The sequence below is a fragment of the Cucurbita pepo genome, chromosome LG17, assembly GCF_002806865.2.
Source record: "Cucurbita pepo subsp. pepo cultivar mu-cu-16 chromosome LG17, ASM280686v2, whole genome shotgun sequence".
Classification (NCBI taxonomy): Eukaryota; Viridiplantae; Streptophyta; class Magnoliopsida; order Cucurbitales; family Cucurbitaceae; genus Cucurbita; species Cucurbita pepo.
Window position 1 is genome coordinate 7,504,532 of NC_036654.1, and position 21,878 is coordinate 7,526,409.

Here is a 21,878-nt window from a genome sequence, read left to right on the forward strand (position 1 = left end):
TCGAGAACATTGTCGTTAGGGACTTCCTTCCACTTATTGATATGCTTAAACTCAGCGGGTAGTCCCGCCTGACCTGGGGTCGCGTCGAGAACATTGTCGTTAGGGACAATGTTAAGATTCTCACTCACTCATAAAGAGGAGGACACAAGCTGAGGTCGAGATATAGTATCAATGTTGAATCAACCACCGTAGTGTCACGACAACAGATGCTGAGGACTCAATTTAAGCCATCCCGGCACGATGAGGGTAAAATAGTAATAATATAAGCGGATTTAATATATATATATATATATATATATATAGAAAATACATGAAAAGAGAAAAATAGAAAAGAAAATTGTATATGATTGTTTTGTTTGTCTGTTTTCCCTCCCCCGCCCACTTTCTTCTTCTTCCTCTCTTCCCTCTTCTTTTTTCCCTTACAAATTTTCAATTCCTCTTCTTCTCTTCTCTTCTCTCTCTCTCTCTCTCGCTCTAAAACCTCTCTCATCTTCTCATTCTCTGAAACCTCAAAGCTCTGAATCCTATGACAAAATGGGCAAGTACATGAACAAATCCAAGATCGCCACCGATATCACAGTCATGGAGGTCTTCTCACAGCCCACCACGACCACTGTCCGCACCAGAGCCGCTTCCAAATCCCTCGCATTGCAGAAACTGCAGAAATCCTCCCTTCCAGACGCCATTCCCGACCTCTCCTTCTCCTATCTCCAGCTCCGCACCCGCCGCCTCGATAAAACCAACAGGTCCATTGGGGCTTCCGCCAAACAGACATCAAAACCTAAGAAGTCTGCTCGCAGTTCCAGTTCCTCCGTGAAAACGACCTCTAATTTGGACTGTGAAAGCCAGATTGTTGGCGTTGAATCTCAGGCTGAGAATTTGGAGTTCGAAATCTCAAGAAGGTACATTTCTGTTCTGTTGCTTCAATCGTGATTCTGAAATTAGTTAAGTGGATTAGTTTTTTTTTTTTTTCTTTTTTTAAAAAAAAAATTGGCGAAGATTTCAAAAGTCTTTTGAAGAAGTAAAATATACTAAAGAAAACACACATATATGTATATGCAGATACAGTAGTGTTCAAAACATGCCCTAAAACTTCTGAACTTTCTTCTTCATAAACTTAGGCCTCTCTTTTACCTTCTAGCGGTTCGTGGATTATACATATTCTTTCACATAATTTAATCTTACATGTATCCAAACATTGAAAATTCTTCCTGTTTATTGATTTTGAATTCTGTTCTTGCTGGGATCAAGAATTTAATATGTTTGGGCTGTAGAGCTACCAATTGCATTTATTTTCTGCCATACGTTATTCAAAATTTTCTCTGCCGTAATTTTTGCTTTAAATTGGTTTATTGTCCTTTTGCATATGGAAGCTTCAAAAATTTTGGTAAACCACTCTGTTGCTTTGCAGTTCCTTGCCGAAAGATGTTTTGTTTTTAGTTTACATAAATTTAAATTGTCCTTGATTACTCATTCAAATTTGATAGATTTGGTATGTTCTGTGTATCATCATTTTCAGAAATAGAAAACCAGAAACAAAAACTTTGTCAGTTGTCAATTGGGTCTTCAATATTTTGCTTGATTTTGTTGTTCAATATTTTGCTTGAATTTAAATATCATTCGAGTCTTTTCCTCCTCCAATATTAAAATACTTTAGCCAATATAAACTAAACTGTTAAGGTACCTACTCCTTTATTTAACGTCAAAGCTTCAAATATTCCCATTTCTAACTATTTTGTACTACAATTACAAAGGAAGTTGTAATTATGTATTTGCCACCATAGATTCGGAGAAACAAAAACATATTAATAGATAAGAACATAATACAGCCAATTTCCAAAAAGAAAAAAAGTAAAATAGCTTGATACCTTAAATCGATCAAGACATCATAGTTTAGATAAATCATCTTACCTATTTTTCCTGAACCCTTCTTTTTTCCTTTCTTTATCATGATATTAGTTGAAAAGAGATTCAATTTAAAAGTTTTATGATATTGTGTTATTAGAAACAATTATTTGGTATTCAGAAAATCCATAAAGGCAATGACGTTATATTCATTTGCAATGACATATCATTTTCACGGGGCCTAGATATGTCCCGGAACACGTATCATGGGATGCCTCTGTGTTGATGATGCTTTCTCTAGCTAACAAGCAGTTATTACAACTTTTTCTTTTGGTATTCTGCTGCTGCCAGTTGACACTGATTTTGTCCTATTAGATTCATTGCTTCTTTGCCACTAACTTTATGTTTTTTTTTTTTTTTTTTTTCTCTGTATATCTAAGAGCTAGCATGAATGAGGAATGTATATACAGGCCCCTTGGTGATAATTTTGGCCCCTTGGTGATAATTTTAACTTCGGTTTTTCTTTTTCTTTTATGAACTACTGTTTTAGCTTTTAAAAAAAGTAAGATTATTTATTGTAGTTGTTTATTTTATTTTGGTTTTGAGTATTAAATTACCAAGTTAGTCTCTTTTGTTTGTGTGAAGTTCAGTCCTTTCAATTTGGTCTTATGATTTGGTTAAATCTCTCAAAAGCCTTTGGCATTACTACAAAAAAAAAATGTTTTGATGGTAATAGTCATGGGCATTTTTGAAAGACAACTAAATTTTATGGACGAAATTGAAAGTTTTAAAGCTAGAGAGATCAAATTGAAATCAAACTTAAACTATAAAGACTAAGACAATAATTCTACCTTTTATGTTTTACTTCAAAAAAAATGTGGCTAGAATTTAACAATGTTTTCCAAAAGTAAATTTGAGTCAAATGGATCACAAGCATAGATGGTTATTATTTAAGAACAAAAAACTAAGATCAAAATCCTTATGAACATGGGCCTTCATTGTTTGTGGATTTAAAATGACATTCAATTCCTTTGTACTGTACAGGGGTGCAAGTGAAAGCACGGCGGACAACCTGCAAAGAACCATCACACCAGCACAAGAGATTGAGGAGTTCTTTGCCACTGCAGAGCACCAGCAACGGAGATCATTTATTGACAAGTATTTATTCTGCTCAAAATACTTCCTCTAAACCATTGAAGTTTTTGACTTAACATAATCTAAAACTGAGATGGTCTTCCCTGTTTAGTGTTAGTATTGAGAATACGATAGATGCGAGCAGAGTGGAAGCATTTGATGGTTGTGGAAAAACTTTCTTACAAGCCCCCCCCTGAATGATTGTGTATAGGTACAATTATGATATTGTAAACGACAAGCCTCTCGATGGACGATACGAATGGGTGGAACTGATGCCTTGAGCTTCTCGAGAAAGGCGGGAGGCCATTGCCAAGGAAGTGGTGGGAAGAGGGAAGAGGGAAGAGGGAAGATTGAAGACAGCCCCAGCTGGGAAGAGGTATGATGATACTACCAAACTATCTGTTGTGTGTGTGGAGAGAGGCTGGAAAATTTGCAGAGATGAGTATGAAAAAGGCAGTGTCCTTTGTGGAAAAAGTAGGAGTGAACACAAAGGGTGGGGGGGTCCTTGGGAAGGCCACACTGCTCACCTGCTATCTATAGGGTCCCATGGGGTCTGTTCTCAGCTCTGCCTTTTTAAAAGAAAAAAAAAAGAGCCTGAGATGTTGCGTGTTGATTGCATAGGATGCCAGTCTGAAGTAGTTCCTTTTTTTTATCTCATCTATCTTTCAACAACATTTCATTTTCAGATGTAATGTTTATCTTTCACATTTTCCCCTCTTCTCACTCTCATCCTACATTCTCTTTAATTCACTCTCTCCTCTCTTTCCTCTCTTGTTCAATGAACATGTTTTTAAGAACCACGATCCTCTGCAATGCTATCATATTGTCCACTTTGAGTATAAGCTCTCGTGACGATAATATTATATCGTTACTTTGAGCGTAAGCTCTCGTGGCTTTCTTTTTTGTTTCCCCAAAATATTTTGTACTAGGAGATAGAGATTCTAACAAAAATAAAATTTAAGATATATGTTAGTTTCTTTTTTTTTTTTTTTTAAAGCAGAAATTAGGCATTAAAATTATGTAGCAGAGAAAAAAAAAATATTTTTTTTTAAATGCCATGTTAGGCTAAAAAAATTAGAGAACAGAAAAGTTTTGTTCCTTTTCTAATTAAAAGCACTTTTAAAAGAGCATTTAATTAATTTTCTTTCTAGAAGCACTTATTTAAAAAAACATCTTTTTGGCAACCATTTATTTAAATAAAGGTATTACTTGCTTTAATATACTCCAATTTTAAATTAAAAAAAAAAAGTATAAATAAATAAATATATATATATATTATAAAGAATTTAAAAGGAGAAAAAACAAAAATGAAAGCAATAAGATATAAAAGGACAAAAGGGCAAATAATGAAAAAAAAAGAAAGTGTGAAATTAGTAAATTGGCAATGATGGAGATATGAATGAGCATTGAATGGACAGTACATTGGTAGACCACATAATTGGATTCTCCATCTTTGCCTTTCTACTTCCCCTTTCTCCACAATAATAATTTCTCACCATTTCTTTCTTTTTTTTTTTTTTTTATTATTTAATATACTTATATTATATATATATTTTTGTTATTTATCTAATTGGGCCTGGAAATAATATGGGCTTTTGTGAGTCGCAAGGCCCAAATTTAAAAAAGGGTACAATGGTCTGTTATTATATAAACTTCATTAATTACAAAGTCAATATATTAATAATTAACAACTTTATCAAAATTAAACCTTTTAATAATATTTAAAATTTAATTGAAAAAATATTGTATAATAAAAGATAAATAATAATAATAATAAAGTATATATTTCAAATTAGTCCCTACAATTTTCATAATCAAATTCTTAGCCCCTCAATTTTAAAATGTTTTAATTGTTTCTCCAAAATTTGAACTAATTCCATCAAGGAAACTTTAATAGCATAGCAAAATAATAATAATAATAATAATAATATATATATATATATTCATGCCAGGTGGGCTCAGCTTTATAAAGCAACAAACTTCAATTCATTTCCCTCTACTCGTTTGGCCAAAAAAGCCAAAAACATATGAAGGAGGAAAACCGACGTATCCCGGAATTGGAAAAAATGAGTCCCCTTTCATTTCAAACCGAATCTCAGATTTCTCCTGAATCCGCCATTGGAGGGGACCCAGAACCTCAAATCTTCCATTACGAGCCTGAATTCAGTTCCGAAGACGATCATGACGAGTACGTTGTTCTGACGGACTGGAACAACACGAAGAAAAAGAACAAGAAGAAGAACCAGATCTTGCTTGAGGGCTTTGTGGAGGCTTCAGATGAGGAAAATTTGACGAGGACGAAGAGTTTGACGGATGACGATCTCGAGGAGCTCAAGGGGTGTGTGGATCTAGGGTTTGCGTTTTGCTATGACGAGATTCCTGAGCTCTGTAACACCTTGCCGGCGCTCGAGCTCTGTTATTCGATGAGCCAGAAATTTATGGACGACCACCAGAAGGTTCCGGAACATTCTCCGCCCGAGTCGGTGGATTCGGGGTCCAGTCCGATTCCGAATTGGAAGATCTCTAGTCCTGGTGAGCGATTCGATTCGATTCCTATTCTCGATATTGATTGGAAAAATTGGTAGTGTTTAGAAGGAAGTTGGTGTTTATGCATGGAAATTTGAAAAGAAATTCTCTATGTGTGTGCTTTCCTGATAGTTTTTGAATTTTTAGTCTTCCGCTCATATTTTGAATTGTTGGTTTAGGTTGAATATGAGTGAGTTTGTTTATATTGGGTTTTGAAATTGTTCTCTGTTCAGGTGATCATCCAGAAGATGTTAAAGCGAGGCTCAAATATTGGGCGCAAGCGGTGGCTTGTACTGTTAGATTATGCAACTAAAGGAGCCTGCGAAATTGAGAGACTGTTGTGAATGGAGATTTTTCTAGATTGTTAAAGAAGATGGCATGGATCTTCTACTTGAGTTCGTGCTTTGCAATCATAAAATTTTCCATTTGTGGGCAGAGATGATTTATTCTGAAACTGTCTTTGTTTGGTCTGATTTCGATGATGGATGAAGAAAGAAGAAGAAGAAGAAGAAGAAGAAGAAGAAGAAGAAGAACGTCTCAGGTTTTAGATCAGCCAATGATTCATTGGAGTTAAGAGTCTAATTCAATTCTTTAAGGTTAAGATATTAATAAATTGTAATAAGTAGAACATTGAGAAAGCATTATATTTCTTTCAAATTTTGGTTGCCTGTCTCTGATTATGTTTGCTGCTCTGTTAATTTGATGATTTTGCAATTCCAATCTTAGTTAGTTGAGTGGCTTTTATGCAGTGGTGGGAGCCCCATCAAAGCTTCACCAACAGCCTTTTGCTTCACACCTCTGCACATGCTGCTGAGGTACCTAACCTAACTGTAAAACAAAATACCATAATGGCTCTTTTGATGTTCCATTTTTTTGGTCTTGTTTCATATTTTTCTGACTTCCCGAGTGCTAACCAATGCCAGATATTGTGCTAACTATTTCTGTTCAGCCCACAAATATGGCTGGATGAATACGGGTTTGCTCGATGTCGCTGGGAGTGGTGTGGGAGAACTGCCTACTTCATCTGGGTTTATGATTGTTTTGCATCTTGAACTTGGTGGCATTTTCTAGCTTTGTATCATGAATGATGGTTTCCTGTTCATTTAGTTGGTTCTTCCTGAGTGCTAACTATTTCTTTCGATCCACACACGTCTGGATGAGTACCCGTTTGCCTTGCCAGATGTAGTTGGATGGGAGAGGAGGTAGGGAAGAAGAACTGACTGCCTTGCCTTGAATTTATGACTGGTTTGCATCTTGAATTTGGAGGTGTTCTCTTGTTCTTGATTGAGATGATCATTTGTTGTAAATTGTAGTACATGACTGACAACGATCGATGTGTTCTCTTCTTCTGGATTGAGATGGTCATTTGTTGTAAATTGTAAGTACATGACTGGCAACGATCAATCGATCGTTTTTACTTTTGTTCCTTTCGTTTGTTTAGTTCTTACTTTTGTGGCTTACCGAGTGCTAACTATCTCTCGTCGGTCCACACATATGGCTGGATGAATGAATACCCATTTGTCCCATGATGTTGGGATCGATGGGGGAAAACTGCCTATTTCATCTCCACATCAAATGAATTCCATCTTGAACTTGAAGATGCTTTCTGGTTTGTTGTAATGACATGACTGGAAAACGATCAATCGATCGGTCGTTTTTTACTTCTTCCCCTCGGTTTGTTCTCATCTCTGGTTTATGGAAAGAGCAACAGATTCTTCCAAACATGTCCAATGTCTTTTAGGTTCTATCACGTGATACAGGGAAATGGAGAACTGCACAGCGGACAATAAAGATGATGAACACTACCACACATCCCAAGTAAGGCGAGGCTTTTTGTAGGCCATGTATGAGATTGAGGGGAACAAAGCTGAAAGAAACGGTTCATTTATGCAATCCTTGCTGTGTGATAGTGTACTAAAAGCTTATTCTTGTCGGGTTTTCTACGTTCTATTTTTAAGACGATTATCTTTCAGTTTCGGGAGCTAGCTAGCTTGAATGTCCACCTTTGAACGACGTTCGTTTAATCATTGATTTATTAGGATATTCTGTAATTTTATTGTCGGGTTATGTTATACGTTTCTGCTCGTTCTATTAGACGGCTTTCAAAAGTTTGTTCCATATAAATTATGTCTTTTTCAAGGTGTTTTGATTGTATGAAGTGAGTGATGTGTTGTTCTGTGGAGGGAATAAGGGAATAATTCTTTGGATAATTCCTTTTTGAGGATGATAGTTCATTTCTATTAAGAGTTGGCCAATCTTATTTTGAATGGGAAAGGACAAAAAAAGGGCAATCATATTAATAAAATATGTTTTTTTTTTTTTTTTTAAATTTTAAATTATTTTCATTATTTTAATCTCTACGAGAGTAGAGAGGCTTAAACTCTTGACCTTATCTCAGGATAACTCTTACAAGTTATGAGTCCTATGCAAACGTGTAACCACCCCTTAGTGTGATATTTGGTATATATCATCGATCGAGAGATTAAATGTTTGAATGAACGAGTAAACTTAAAAAAATATTAGAAATAACAAAAAAAAAATAATAAAATAAATAAAGTTAAATGGAGCGAAAAGGCTCAAACTCTCGACCTCAAGATAACTCTTTAAAACTATGAGACCTATGTACTAGTCAACTGCACCATCACTCTTCAAAGCTATGAGACTTACGCACTAGCCAACTGCACCTCCACCACTTACTATAATAATTAGAATGATCGAGATTAAATGTTTGAAAAAGAAAAATATTAAAATTTGACCAAAGAATAATAATAATAAAAAAAAAATGGGGGTGTATATGTATATAGCTTTATACCCCAACTAACCAAGTCCGGAGCCCAATTAGGTGATGGAGAAGCCGCCCCATGAGTAAAAGGCCCAAGAAGCATAGTCAATCCACGGCTACTCCATCCAAAAATAATGAAAAATGATTTGGGGTGAGAGAGGCTCGAACTCTCGACCTCAGGATAACTCAGATGCTATGAGACCTACGCGCTAGCCAACTGCGCCACCACCCCTTGATGTTCCATTGTTATGTTTTAATTTAAATAATCTATTACAACTAAAATATCATGATTCTAAATCTTAAATTTTGTATCCAATAAATTTTAAAATTTTAATTTACAAGATATTTCTAAATAAATTTAGAATTAGTATGAATTATAAGTATAGTGACCTAAAATTAATTAATTAAAATTTATAATCAATTACTAATCACTTGAAATTGATAAAATGTTAAAATATAAGAATTAAATTGAAAGTTTTGGATGAGTAAGGACTATATTTTTGTGAAAATAATGGGGAATAAAATATATATTTTTTGAAGAAAAATAAAACAAAAGAAAAAAGAAAAAGTAAATTTAAGTGATGAAAAAAAGGAAAAGGAAGTCAAGAACACAGGGGCCTATTGGGTTGTTTGGTTTCTTGTACGCTTCCTTGGAAGAGTAAAAATGGTGTTTCCTCTGCTTACAATTTGAAGTTTCAGAACCTTAGGGCCAAGTCCACACCCTTCCGGAGCCCCTGGAGCTTGAACAACCGTCGACGATGGCCACCGCCGCCATCGGTACTTCACGCCCTTTCACTGTCTTGCTCTTTGTAATCATCAACTTACTTTCCAGCACCATCCTCGGCGGAGGCGGCGGCGTCTATGCTGATAATGGCGTGTTCAGCGTCAAATACAAGTATGCCGGACGGGAACGTTCTCTTAGTACTCTTAAGGCGCACGACATCAACCGTCAGCTTCGATTTCTTGCCGGCGTCGATATTCCCCTCGGTGGCTCTGGCCGGCCTGATGCCGTCGGGTAAGTGGAATCGTTTTTGTAATTTTTTTTTTTCGGTGTTGTATGTGTCGATTGTGTTGTGGTTTTAATTGAAGGGTTCACTTTGTTTTCAGACTTTACTATGCCAAAATTGGAATCGGGACTCCTCCCAAGAACTATTATGTTCAAGTGGATACAGGGAGTGACATTGTGTGGGTGAATTGTATTCAGTGTAAGGAGTGTCCGAGGAGAAGCTCTCTGGGGGTATTGTTTTAGTAAATGTCTTGTTATTTTTAGCATGTTGTTTTTACTCTCGATTGATGTTGCGAAGGGGTTAATTGGAGTGTTTTTCCTTTGGCACCAGATGGAACTCACTACGTATGATTTGGAGCAATCCACTACTGGAAAATTGGTTTCTTGTGATGAACAATTTTGCTTGGAGGTGAATGGGGGTCCACTCTCAGGCTGCACTGCTAATATGTCCTGTCCATATCTTCAGATATATGGTGATGGGAGCTCGACTGCTGGAATCTTTGTCAAGGACTATGTTCAATATGATCGGGTTTCTGGAGACCTTGAGACTACAGCTGCTAATGGAAGTATCAAGTTTGGGTGAGTTGTTTTTATACTGCTTTTATGTACTCTATCGTGTAGCTCCAACTCAGTTTAGGGGAGTGATGAACGTGGGAGGTAACTTAATAGTCTGGAAAGATGAAGAAGCTATAGAGAGACTACCATACATCAATATCCTCTTAAACTTTGTCCCTTGCAAAACTCAAAATAATAGGAGTCTTTGCGTAAAGAAAAAATGAACTCGAGAATGGCTGTCCAAGGGGAGTGCAAAATGCCCTTGTTCCTACAAGTTGAACTCTGAGTATGGTATTCAAGCCTTTTTACTAGGCTACCAGCAGTCAGTGGAAGGAAAAAAGAGAATTTGGCACAATTTGAGATATCCACAGCCAGATGATAAGTGGAGCTTCCTTTGCCCCACCCCCACCATCCTACGTTAAGCCTCCTTATTTTGTGCAAATTAAAAATCTCCAGAAGATTCTTATCATAGTCTATGCACAAAAGGAAATTTTTCTTGTTAAGGAGACTAGAGGCAAATTTATTGTATGATGAAGGTACCCAAGTTTCACAGTGGTGACTTGTTGCTATGGTCATTTATGTACTGGCGAAGCGAAGAATGGAACACACCTTCCATCAGTCATTTATCTAAATCGTCCTCTAGTTCATTCTTGTGCTGAAATGACTATGCTTAATGAAAGTGCTGAGCTGGAAGGTGGAGGGTTTGGACTGGAGGAAGAGGGCCCTTGTTGAAGACGTGGTTATTCAACAAAGTCTTGATTTGGTTAGCCTTAAAGAAACAAAATAGCACAACGTGGACCGGAGGTTGGTTAAATTGATTTGGGGTTTCCACATTGCTTGGATGTCCTTTGAACATTGGAGTATCAAGAGATTCATGTTGTTTTTATAGGGTGCCCCTCTTTTGAATGTTCTTGTGGCTATGGAGGGTGATTTTATCTACCTTGCTATTTTGGTTGTCTACTCTTTTGGAATTAAAGGGTATGGTCCTAACTCTTTGCATTTTTAGGAAGGTGTGTTGAAGAGAGATTGAATACCTCTCTCATCTTCATTGGGATGCTTTCTCCGATTGCCTGTGGAGATTTTTATATGCCAAAAGAGTGATGGAAAAATATCCCAGTTCTTCATGGGAGAAGGGATTGTCATTCATGGGGCCTTAACCCTTATGAGGGCTTCTCTGCCTATTCTTTCTTTAGTTGCTTGTTTAATCTTTCTCCTTATAGTGAGTCAGTGTTCTTAGCCCTATGGAAGGTGAAAATTTCAAAGAAGGTTGAGTTCTTTGTTTGATAGGTCATTCACGAAAGAGTGAACAAGTTAGATAAAATCTTGATGAAGTTGTTCTTGTTGGTAGGGCCATTTGTTGCATTTTTCTGTTGGAGAGTGGAGGAAGATCTGGTCCGTATCCTTTGGAATTTTCAGTATGGTTAGGTTGGAGTTATTTTTTTGCAGCTTTTGGTTTGTAGGGTGTCAGACATAGAGAGTACAGGGAGATGATTGAGGTGTTCTTCATCCATCCACTGTTTAAGGAGAAGGGGAGATTTATGGCATGTCGGGGTTGTGGGTTTGTGGGGGAAAAGGAACAATAGAACCTTTAGGGGAGTATGGAGGAGCTGTGTAATGTTTGGTCCCTTGCTAGGCTCAATATTTCTATTTAACCTCGACATTGAAGGCTTTTTGCAATTATTTAAGGTCTTATTTTGCTGGAGTGAAGTTCCTTTCTTTAACGGAATTCCCTTTTGTGGGCTTGGATTCTTGCGTCACCCTTGTATTCTTGAATTTTTTCCTCAATAAAAGTTTGGTATTTCATTAAGAAAAACGTAGGTCATCGGTCAAGGATGAAATGTGTTATTTTACCAAATTTGATGTACAGTGAGAAAATTGAAATCTACGAATTCTGATTGCAATTATCAATGTCTAAGAGAAGCCAATTGCCACGTTGTAGCTTTTGTCAACCTTGGCCTTCTGAGTTCCTGTCCTATTAATCTCTTAATCATTTCACTCAGAGCCACTTCTTTTAAACGTTTCTTATAATTATTTTTTTAATTTAATTATTCCTTTTTGGTAGATGTGGTGCTAGACAATCTGGGGATTTAGGTTCGTCTGGTGAAGAAGCACTTGATGGAATACTTGGTTTCGGAAAATCAAATTCATCTATTATTTCACAACTAGCCTCCTCAAGAAAAGTGAAGAAGATGTTTGCTCATTGCCTAGACGGAATAAATGGGGGTGGTATCTTTGCGATGGGACATGTTGTGCAGCCAAAAGTTATCATGACTCCGTTGGTACCAAATCAGTATGTAATTTGCTTTTTTAGCTCTCAATTGTTGCTTTTACTTATTGTTTGGTTTTCGTCTTTTTCCTATCTGTAGATTTTAATTGGTTTCTGTGGTCCTTGCATTAATTTGTTGGTTTTAGTTCTGCGAGTTTTAGAAATAAAAACTTATGCAAAATGATATAAGATATTGTTTCAATGAAGCATAATAGTAGAGTTATTAAAATCTGATTTGAAAATGTTATGCTATTAAAGTAAAAGTTTATGCTTTTGTTCTCCCTTTATAATTATTTGCAATGTACTTTTTTACTACTTTCTTATTCACTTCTTTTTGGAGTTTTTTACCTTTGAGCATTAGTCTCGTTTTATTTCCTTAACAAAAATTCATTTTTTTGGCAAGCCCAAAACTAATTTGTACAGTGCCATTGTTTTGTTAATTTTTGTGAAGCTTGTATAGTACACGACCTCAAATTGGAGTTGTCTTGACAAGTTATTTTGTAATTATTCCACTTTCTTCATCAACTTAGATTGGAAGGTTTCTATGTAGACTTTCTAGTGGGGGAGTGACACCTTGTCCCTTTGCCCACTAGGTTGCTTGTTTCACTTTTTGTTAATGAAGTGATTTCCGTTTTTTATCCAGTCAATGATAAGATATGTCTTATTGTTATTTGTTTTTTGGTTGTTGAGTGCTTTCGACTACATTGAAAAATATGAATATTGATTATTTATGATTCAGAACCATAACTTTTTGCACTACTTGTGACTTCTTCTGTTGATAGCTTATTATGATTACCTTCTCTTTATTATGTATGTGATTTTTATCTTTTATTAATATCCTGTCATTAAATTCTAGGCCACATTACAATGTTAATATGACGGGAGTACAAGTTGGTCGTGTCATTTTAAATATTTCTGCTGATGTATTTGAGGCGGGAGACAGAAAAGGGACGATCATTGATAGTGGCACAACTTTGGCATATCTTCCGGAATTGATTTACGAGCCATTAGTGACCATGGTACGTGATAATTTCAGAGCTCCATCCATTTCAGAACTTTATTACAAATGTGAGATGACCATATTTGATTCTGTTGATTCTGTTCTTGTAGATACTCTCACGGCAACACAATTTGGAAGTTCAAACCATTCATGGAGAATATAAATGTTTTCAGTACTCAAGAAGGTATGGAGCATTCTGAATCTGATTACTTGTAATTTTTTTGAAGTTCTTTAGGTGAAATTCTGTCTTTTTTCTAAACAGGTCAAAACAGAAGATTTTTCTTGATTAGTGTATTATTATATAAAAAAAGAAAAAACCCAAACAAAAACTTAAAGAGTGATGTTATCATTTGACCCAGAAACGAAATCAGCGAGATAGATCTCTACATCAGTGTACGAGTCATTGAATATTTAACGGGAAGGAAAGATCCTTAGTTTTTTTTAGCAAATTGTCTTTATTGCTGTCTTGGTGTACATGCACCTCCTTCTTTTCCGTTTTTTTTTTTTTTTTTTTTTTTTTGCAACTCCTTGGCATGGACTTTTGTCTCTCTTTTGTAAATTTCAGTGATCATTGAAATTTATTTCTATTATGAAATAGATATGCATGTATATATAATATATTTAGCCGAAGAACCAAGTAGGTGATCTTTTCCTATGCAACAGTTCTCTTGATATGTCTGCTTATTTTTGCTGGAAAGTTTGCCTATAGCATTTTTTGCTCAGCTCTCTACTGAGAGATTTAGTTATTACGTATTGTATTTGACCTGTATATTGATGGTGCTGTGTTGCTTTATTTGGTATATTTTTCTTTGCAGTGTCGATGATGGATTTCCTCCAGTTACTTTCCATTTCGAGAATTCACTCTTGTTGAAGGTTTATCCTCATGAATATCTATTCCAACATGTAAGTATGCTGGACTTGCGCTTCTGTATGTACTGACTACTAACCCTTGACCTTACTGCAAGAATAGGCGGTTTTCTGTTTCTTTTTTCTTTTTTTATTTTTTGAAACAAGAATGGGTGCAGTTCTTCTAGACCCATAATGTATATCAACGTTTTATGATCCAACTGATAGTACTGGTTTTTAGACTGCAATCTTTCTCTATCTTAGGACTTTTTGACACTGCTATTAATCAATTTGTGGTCTTGTCCTCATCTCTCATGAGATTTAGATGAGATTTTTTTATTATGAATTTATTTACCTAGTGAACTTCACCATTTTCCATATCATTCATCCTATTTTACGTTCGAAAATTAATGTTTCGTACTATTGAAAAATAAAATGAAATGACATTGCGAGCAGAACAGTCTTGATGGGCCAGTCCTTTACAGTATTGCTTTCTAGACCAGATAGACATTTTTATCTACAAGAACTATTGTTTGGTACTTTTCTATTTTAGTTTTATTTAATGTAGTCCTTACATATATTTTGTCAATAGTAGTCAAGTGGGCTTGCTAAAGACGAATGTGTTGTCGTGCTTCTTGGGTTGTCTAAGACCTTGTATTTGCTTTTTACGCTAAGATGCTTTTGAACCCAAATAGTTTACTTTGTAGAGTTTGTCATATGTACTGAAATTTTGTTTTCTAATCGGGTTATTTGTCTCGGAGTGGTCGAATGAGTTGGTTTACTAATATAGACTTTCACAGGAGGGCTTGTGGTGTATTGGTTGGCAAAACAGTGGGATGCAATCTAGGGATAGGAAGAACGTTACCCTCTTTGGAGGTAAACTCCATAATTTGTCCGTCTGAATATTAGTTCATGTCTTAAAATTCTAATTCGCCTGCTATTGGCAAGAGGGCATGCTAACTTTTAGTATATCCATAATCCCTCATTCTTCTGTTGATTGTACAAGTTGTTTATTCAGGCAGTGTGCTATTAAGAGCTCTTGTTTACTGAGAACTTTATGGGTTAAAAATCATGTCATTAACGAAAAAAAGTTAATATTAAGAGCTCTTCTTTGGTTGACCAAGTTAATATTTCTACTGGGTTCTACCTCAATGCTTCCTCTCGTTTGTTGGAGAAACGTGAAAGCATGTCGAACTCTTCCCGGGTGTTACATATAATGGTACGAAATGTAATAATCAGTCCTTATAACACTTGACCATGGAAATAAAATGGTGTCGAGAAAGGATGTAGAGCGTATAAGTATTTGTAAGTATAATTATTTGTAAGCGTATGTGTAAATGTGATTATCCACGACTTGTCGTGTGTCAACTCTTAGTTCCTACTGAATAGTGGATGGCTTTCTTTCCTTTCATCATGAAACTTTCATATATGTGTTAAATTAATTTAGCAAAAGGCGTATGACTGCTCTTATTTTCTTTGTTCTCATTTTCCTGTCATTTAGGCCTTCATTTATATCTCTTTTGCTTGCAGATTTAGTGCTTTCAAATAAGCTAGTTTTATACGATCTCGAGAACCAAACAATCGGGTGGACCGAATACAACTGTGAGTACGAAGTTTTTGCTTCACTGTTTTCGAAGTTATCGTTATCGTTGCATGTCATTACATGGTTTTTTTGCTCTTTTTTTTTCTCCCCAATATTTGCTGTATGTTATCTGAACTTCAGTGCTGGTCCTCAATTTTTTTATGATCGTCCTTTTTGTCTTAAAGAAACTCAAAACCCGAGTTTGAATCTTTAAATGTTAAAAGAGACCGATTTGAAGCGTAAATAATATCTCTTATGTCGTTTACTAACTGAACAAACATTTGTGACATCTTTGATAAGAAATTAATGTATGAATATCTGAGATTGTAGTTGATTTTTCAGGTTCTTCAAGCATCAAAGTGCAAGATGAACAAACCGGAACAGTTCATTTAGTTGGTTCACATTACATTTCTTCAGCGTACAGATTGAATACCAAATGGGCTGTGATGTTGCTATTCCTAATCTTGGTGATGCACTGGTCAGCTCATTTGAGATGCCTCGGCTAACACAAAATCCCAACAGCAAGCAGGCCCTACAGGTAATATTTTTAGAACAGACAGAATCAAGTATAGAGAATTCCTTAAAACGTTGAACTCATCTCAGTTGTGTATAATGAAGAGAGAGAGAAAAAGAAAAGGGAAGAGAGAGAATTTCTCTTTCAAAGTTGCTTATGAAATCTATCATCTCTGATTGATTTGTGTTTAGATTTGTAGAATTGAGTTGGCTATGTCTGCAAAAAGATCCGCAGACCCTCTTCAGCAGTATAGTTTCTGGTCCTAAAAATAGGAGGGCAGGTTGCCTTGTGGTGAACCCCAAGGGTAAAAATGTCAGAAATATTTATTCTTCTTGGAGCCATTGTTCATATTGCTCTCAAATTTCCATGTTTGAGAAGCTTTTTTTACTTGTATTTTTTTAGTTAGGGGTATTAATGTAATTTTATATCGCTAGAATATCATTTTTTTTTTTTAATGAAATTTTCAAACTTTGAGTTTATTTTTTAAACCAATTCCATTCCAAACTAATGGTAAGAATATTATTAAATGTTTTTAAAGTATCAAGTTATCGAGTATTTTTATTAATTTAATTTTTAATTCGATGATATTTTTATTAACATCCTAAATGGTTCATTCTATTTTATGCATGTGCATCATGATTCTATTTTTTTTTCTTTTAAATATAAAAGTTTAATTTTGATTGTTTTGAAAGTTTCAATTTAATTTTTTTTTTTTTTTATCTTGATAAGTATTACTAAAATTAAAATTAGAGTTCTTATATGGATATATACCAAATTATTATTTATTGAGTTTTAACTAAATAATTAGGCTCAATTAAAAATTACTAGGACTAAATCGAAAATAAGCTTAAGTGTACGTGAAACGATATTTAAAGGTATAGATATTTGTCTATCAGGGTGTAAGGCGAGGAATTATTTTAAATTTTCATTTCCTTCACCTATTTCAATTTTATTTTATTTTCGCGGGGATTTGATGATAATTATTTATTCATATTTTTAACAAATTATTAAATTTGGATGGATAATTTTTATTTTAAATATTATTTTTATAAAAAGAATATAAAATATTATAATAAATTTAATAATATTTCCTAAAAATATATATAATATAAAGTTTTATAAACATAATTTATTAGAATTTAAATTTCAATATTATAACAAAAATCTTCCACTGGGTTGCACGAGTGAACGAGTTAATTATATATCATATATATATATATATATATATAATTTATTTTGTATTAATTAATTTTGGGATGTCAACAAGTGACTTCCGCCATTATCTGTTTCGCGGTCTTTAATATTCAAAGACGAGTTTCTAAAATTATTTATTTGGAGTATTAATTTGGATGAGGAAAGAGAGCGAGAGAAAGAGAGAAAAAACAGGATCAATTTCGGAGTTTTAACTTCGGGAATATGAACGAATCACAAGAATTTGGTCGAGGAGATCGTTGATGTTCTTCCTGATGAAGAACTGAACAACAATTTGTCAAATTGTAGATTCTGTTCTTCTTCTCGGAACGCCAACTATTTCTTAGTAAATCCATATGTGCATTCTCAGGTGAAGTACCTTTTGAAGATCATAGAATTGCATTTCGTTTTTTTTTTTTTTTTTTTTTTGGTTCNCTTTTCGGTGATTAATCATTGCCTTTGGTCGGTTTGTCGTTTCTTTTCACTGTCGCCGCCTCCATCGGGTTTCGATCTCCTCTGTTTTCCGCGTTTATTTTGCTCGTCGGAGGAAACTTATGTCTAATCCTTGAGTTTTTGTCGCATTGTTATGTTGATAATTGCATCGATGTGATTGCTTTCCTGCGTGATTGAATCACTGTCTATGTGCTACATCGGCAGGTTTTGTGTAGGGATCATCACTGAGCAATTTGGAAGTGTCTGAAGAGGATTTCTATCGGTTTGCTGATTGAAATTTATTGCAATCATCAAATTGAAAGGTTGACGACGGTGGATTGCGTCGTTCTGAGTGTTTGGTAGGTCTGGAGTGCTTTCTAAACGTTGTCAGGGCCCTCGGGATGGGATCATGTTTCTCTGGGGAGCGCAAGAACCGAAAGATCGTTTATTCTGAGATCGCTTCCACTTCTCATAATGATGCCGTTTTTACCCGAAAGAGCTCCAGGAGGAAGATTACGAGAAGAGGTTGTCCCGTTGATGACGCTACAAGGGAGATGTCGCTTCATCGAGTTCCTGGCCGGATGTTTTTGAATGGATCAACTGATAATGCGACGCTCTTTACTAGGCAAGGCAAGAAAGGCGTTAATCAGGACGCTATGATTGTCTGGGAGGTTTGATTCGTTCTCTCAAATTTTGTTGATAATTTGGTGCCATTGCATGTGAATTTTGATGGTATATCCTTTTTCTGTTGAATGTTCAATATCCACGTTATGTAGAGTATTTCTGTTCTTCGTGTTTCAGGAACTACACATTTTAGAGATGTGGATTTGGTCGAACATCCTCTATTCTTGACGAGAATAGCATGTGAAGTTAGGGTCAAAATTTATGATATCTTCCTTTTAAGTTCTTCATGGGTAATATTAAAGGATCAGTCTTGAGATACCACTTTCCAAAATATATATATAAGAAACATGTTTGTTTTTCTCTCTGCGCTCCACCCTTAACTGTTATCAAATTTGTGGTAGTGCTGTACTCACTTTTTTAGTTTTTGTTTTTGTTTGGAGTTGATGTTATTTTTCTCTTTTCCTTCTAATGTAACTGTATATTTTTGTTATCCTATTTTCGTTATCAGGTATTAAGTTTTGCATTGATGTGATTATCGCTAATAGTTCGGTTTAGAAGTAATAAACGAACCCGCTTTGCAAGTTGAATTGTAGATATATATTGTTGTTTAAAAGTGAATTTTGTGCTCTGTTAGATCTTATTTTTCTGCATTTATGTTTTGATATGTTTTTTTGTTTCCTCTGAATAATGGCCTCTCTTTTTTAGAATTTTGGTTCAAAAGAAGATGCAACCTTTTGCGGAGTCTTTGATGGACACGGTCCCTTTGGCCATATGGTTGCAAAGAAAGTCAGAGATTCTCTTCCTCTAAAACTGAGTGCTCAGTGGGAATTGGACGCTACCAGAGGGAATGGGCAAACTGAGGCGAGATGTCGAGTCTCTCCACCAACGCTGATTAACAAGGACTCTGAAATCTCTCATTGTGATCTTGCTCGTCAGGACGGTTACAATGACATGTATGTCAACTTGAAAGAGTCTTTTCTAAAGGCTTTTAAGGTGATGGACAAGGAGCTTAAACTACATCCTCATATTGATTGCTTTTCCAGTGGTACAACATCAGTTGCTTTGGTCAAACAGGTGTTAATTTACGTCTAGTTATTTTCGATACTGTTGAAAAGTGCAGTTAATATATGTGGTTTGATCTTTTCTTTTTTTTACCCTTCTTGTGATAAACAGGGTCGGGATCTTATCATCGGAAATGTCGGGGACTCGAGGGCTGTATTAGGTACCAGAGATAAATCTAACTCTCTCATTGCAGTTCAGCTGACTGTGGACCTCAAGCCAAATCTTCCAAGTATGCCTTTATTCTCACTCTCCCTGTAACTATGAATATATCTTTCCGTATTCCTAACTTGTCTGAAGGAAATGCAAACACTTTCCAGTTGATTAGAGAGTTCGGTAAACTCTCCTCTCCTTCTGGAACACTCTAATAGACAAAAAGCATAAAAATAATGAAAACCTTCCCTCTCTACTTATATACTTCCTCCCCTAACTGAAAATCCCTTTCATCGACCCCTGGTGGTCCCTCGCTCATGTCACAGCCTTTCTAAGTAACTTGTTGACTCTGCAATTCATTTATTGCCTCTCCTTGCATATTGATGGAATTGGGGGCCTAACAGATACTTGTCGGCACCTTTAAGAAATCACTTCATTTTTCAAGTGAGCATGTGTCCGACAATCGGGCTGATGAATACACGATATTCATTGGTTGGACGGAATAAAATGTTAAACCATCCATGCCTTAAGGGACCATCGGGAGTATTGGTGGAAGAGCATTTGCTATCAGTTTTCTCTGATGAATTGATGCTAATAATTGATATGAATTGAACATTTCCTTTTCGCTGAAATCTGTAGAAACAATATGCCATTACCTCATGAGCACTAACATTATTGTAAAGAACTGTTGATCACGTCCATAGAATTCTCTGTTGATTTTGGAATTTTGATTCCTCCTCTGAATAAGGGAACGAAGTGGTTCTGTTGACATGTTCTTAAACTTCGTAACCTGGACTCCTTGAGGCCAGCACCCTTTTTTTTTCCTGCTTTTGAGTTGGCTGATTATATGATGGTTACAGTGACTTCTAAAATTTATGTAAAGGGTGGATACACTATTTCATTATATGGAATAGTAGTAAGCAGCTCAGTCTGTATTCCTTGTTCTCTTCTTTTCCTACTTTTGGCTTGTCGTGGCTTGAGCTTTCCTGTTTGCAAAAGAGTTACCAACATAAAGCAGGTTTATCATTTACTAATTTACTCAAGTCCTAGGTTATTTTTGTTTATTCGTTTGTTTTTGGTGTAATGGTGTGGCGATCATCATAAAAATACCTTCCACTATTGATGGTTCAGGATCTCAAATAGAAAGTTCGTGCAAGAGTATTGTTTGTCTGTGTGTATAAAACCTTCTGTTTCTTCCTTCAATAGGGGAAGCTGAAAGGATCAGACTTTGCAAAGGAAGAATCTTTGCTCTTCAAAGTGAGCCTCAGATTTTTCGGGTTTGGCTTCCCAACAGTGATTGTCCTGGTCTTGCTATGGCCAGAGCCTTTGGAGATTTCTGTTTAAAAGACTTTGGCTTGATAGCCGTTCCTGACGTTTCTTATTATCATCTTTCGGAGAAAGATGAATTTGTGGTACTGGCTACAGATGGGGTAAGATGTCTAACCATTAACGTAGTGTCAATATTTTGATCATTTGCAGATTTTCATTGATCATTAGCTTTTTATATCACATTCCTTTCCTTTTCCTCATCCTCTCCGCGAGATCCAATTGTGAACCTGACTTGTCATTCAAAGGCATCCCCCTATGTATTCTAATCTTTTTCATTACTTATTCCCTTTCGCAGGTTTGGGATGTTCTCTCAAATGAAGAGGTTGTGGCAACTGTTGCATCTTCTCCAAGATCCTCTGCAGCTCGTAACCTTGTGGATTCAGCTACTCGAGCATGGAGATGTAAGTACCCTGCTGCCAAGGTGGATGATTGTGCTGTAGTCTGCCTGTTCCTGAACTCTAGTGAGACCGCTACAGCGATACCTAAAGAGCAGGTAGAAGCATTCAGAAATTCTAACATCCAGACTAATATGAAGTCTAAGAAATCGAAATTATAGATTTTGTCGTCGAAATATTCGAGGAACTCTGTTTCTTACAATTGGATTTTGTTTCAGGAGTTCACTGAGGAAATGGAAACTAAGTTCTCTTAACTCAGCTTTGGTCGCTATCCTCTCTACCAAAACCTTTGATTGCTGCTTCAGGCGCGTTTCGTCGAAATAAAAGATCTTCATTTCTATGATTATGGTCATTTTCCCTGTTCATCCTGTAAATCGTGATTGATATATATAGTTTTTTCCTTTTTGTCTTCTCTCTCCTTTTTATAGAAGAGAGATTTGATGGAAGCCTTGATTGATTCTTGTTCATCTCTCAGAAATAATATTATGTATAGATAGATAAAAGCTCTTTTTCCTCAACGTCTCTTTGGTTTACATTTGTTTTCAGTATTGAAATAAGGTAGAAGGAGGGCTTTGGAGGAGTTTTTAGAAAGAAACAAAATGGAAAATGGATGGAATATTATGCATGTATGCATGTATA

The 21,878-nt window shown here is 35.7% G+C and overlaps 4 protein-coding genes and 1 non-coding gene across 18 annotated transcripts; 4 read left to right on the top strand and 1 right to left on the bottom strand.

Moving 5' to 3' along the window:
• The first annotated feature begins 445 nt into the window (after positions 1–445).
• LOC111778965 (cyclin-dependent kinase inhibitor 3-like) lies at positions 446–3,726 on the top strand. Its single transcript, XM_023658980.1, has 3 exons — positions 446–902; positions 2,890–3,003; positions 3,191–3,726. Exons 1-3 carry the CDS (start codon positions 535–537, stop codon positions 3,258–3,260), a joined length of 552 nt encoding a protein of 183 aa, XP_023514748.1. The 5' UTR covers positions 446–534; the 3' UTR covers positions 3,261–3,726.
• Positions 3,727–4,953: 1,227 nt separating this feature from the next.
• LOC111779030 lies at positions 4,954–7,579 on the top strand. Of its 13 annotated transcripts, none has more exons than XM_023659071.1 (4): positions 4,954–5,511; positions 5,739–6,320; positions 6,429–6,505; positions 6,819–7,579. In XM_023659071.1, exons 1-2 carry the CDS (start codon positions 5,007–5,009, stop codon positions 5,816–5,818), a joined length of 585 nt encoding a protein of 194 aa, XP_023514839.1. In that variant the 5' UTR covers positions 4,954–5,006; the 3' UTR covers positions 5,819–6,320; positions 6,429–6,505; positions 6,819–7,579. The 13 variants fall into 13 exon arrangements, with proteins under 13 accessions (XP_023514839.1, XP_023514834.1, XP_023514838.1 ...); XM_023659066.1 differs by having other exon boundaries at positions 6,455–7,179; positions 7,266–7,579; XM_023659070.1 differs by having other exon boundaries at positions 6,455–6,505.
• An 855-nt stretch (positions 7,580–8,434) lies between these two features.
• TRNAM-CAU lies at positions 8,435–8,519 on the bottom strand. Its single transcript is given in 2 exon segments — positions 8,435–8,470; positions 8,482–8,519. It is a non-coding gene; the product is annotated as a tRNA-Met (tRNA).
• Positions 8,520–8,884: 365 nt separating this feature from the next.
• Positions 8,885–16,504, top strand: LOC111779026 (aspartic proteinase-like protein 2). 2 transcript variants are annotated; one of them, XM_023659056.1, is made up of 11 exons: positions 8,885–9,302; positions 9,395–9,524; positions 9,625–9,872; positions 11,911–12,138; positions 12,971–13,133; positions 13,225–13,298; positions 13,930–14,017; positions 14,761–14,836; positions 15,491–15,562; positions 15,885–16,080; positions 16,248–16,504. In XM_023659056.1, exons 1-10 carry the CDS (start codon positions 9,046–9,048, stop codon positions 16,046–16,048), a joined length of 1,500 nt encoding a protein of 499 aa, XP_023514824.1. In that variant the 5' UTR covers positions 8,885–9,045; the 3' UTR covers positions 16,049–16,080; positions 16,248–16,504. The 2 variants fall into 2 exon arrangements, with proteins under 2 accessions (XP_023514824.1, XP_023514825.1); XM_023659057.1 differs by having other exon boundaries at positions 16,256–16,504.
• An 847-nt stretch (positions 16,505–17,351) lies between these two features.
• LOC111779027 (probable protein phosphatase 2C 33) lies at positions 17,352–21,757 on the top strand. Its single transcript, XM_023659058.1, has 7 exons — positions 17,352–17,617; positions 17,905–18,350; positions 19,009–19,377; positions 19,477–19,594; positions 20,722–20,945; positions 21,140–21,337; positions 21,458–21,757. The coding sequence occupies exons 2-7, from the start codon at positions 18,081–18,083 to the stop codon at positions 21,491–21,493; spliced, it is 1,215 nt and encodes a 404-aa protein (XP_023514826.1). The 5' UTR covers positions 17,352–17,617; positions 17,905–18,080; the 3' UTR covers positions 21,494–21,757.
• Positions 21,758–21,878: the final 121 nt, after the last annotated feature.

Excerpts from the sequence above, each read along its gene's own strand:
- LOC111778965 (XM_023658980.1), top strand. The coding sequence starts at position 535 with ATGGGCAAGTACATGAACAAATCCAAGATCGCCACCGATATCACAGTC. Across the intron at positions 903-2,889 it reads GAGTTCGAAATCTCAAGAAG|GGGTGCAAGTGAAAGCACGG; the intron begins GTACATTTCTGT and ends TGTACTGTACAG. Across the intron at positions 3,004-3,190 it reads CGGAGATCATTTATTGACAA|GTACAATTATGATATTGTAA; the intron begins GTATTTATTCTG and ends GATTGTGTATAG.
- LOC111779030 (XM_023659063.1), top strand. The coding sequence starts at position 5,007 with ATGAAGGAGGAAAACCGACGTATCCCGGAATTGGAAAAAATGAGTCCC. Across the intron at positions 5,512-5,738 it reads TTGGAAGATCTCTAGTCCTG|GTGATCATCCAGAAGATGTT; the intron begins GTGAGCGATTCG and ends TTCTCTGTTCAG.
- LOC111779026 (XM_023659056.1), top strand. The coding sequence starts at position 9,046 with ATGGCCACCGCCGCCATCGGTACTTCACGCCCTTTCACTGTCTTGCTC. Across the intron at positions 13,134-13,224 it reads ACGAGCCATTAGTGACCATG|ATACTCTCACGGCAACACAA; the intron begins GTACGTGATAAT and ends CTGTTCTTGTAG. Across the intron at positions 14,837-15,490 it reads GAACGTTACCCTCTTTGGAG|ATTTAGTGCTTTCAAATAAG; the intron begins GTAAACTCCATA and ends TTTTGCTTGCAG.
- LOC111779027 (XM_023659058.1), top strand. The coding sequence starts at position 18,081 with ATGGGATCATGTTTCTCTGGGGAGCGCAAGAACCGAAAGATCGTTTAT. Across the intron at positions 18,351-19,008 it reads ACGCTATGATTGTCTGGGAG|AATTTTGGTTCAAAAGAAGA; the intron begins GTTTGATTCGTT and ends TCTCTTTTTTAG. Across the intron at positions 20,946-21,139 it reads TGGTACTGGCTACAGATGGG|GTTTGGGATGTTCTCTCAAA; the intron begins GTAAGATGTCTA and ends TCCCTTTCGCAG.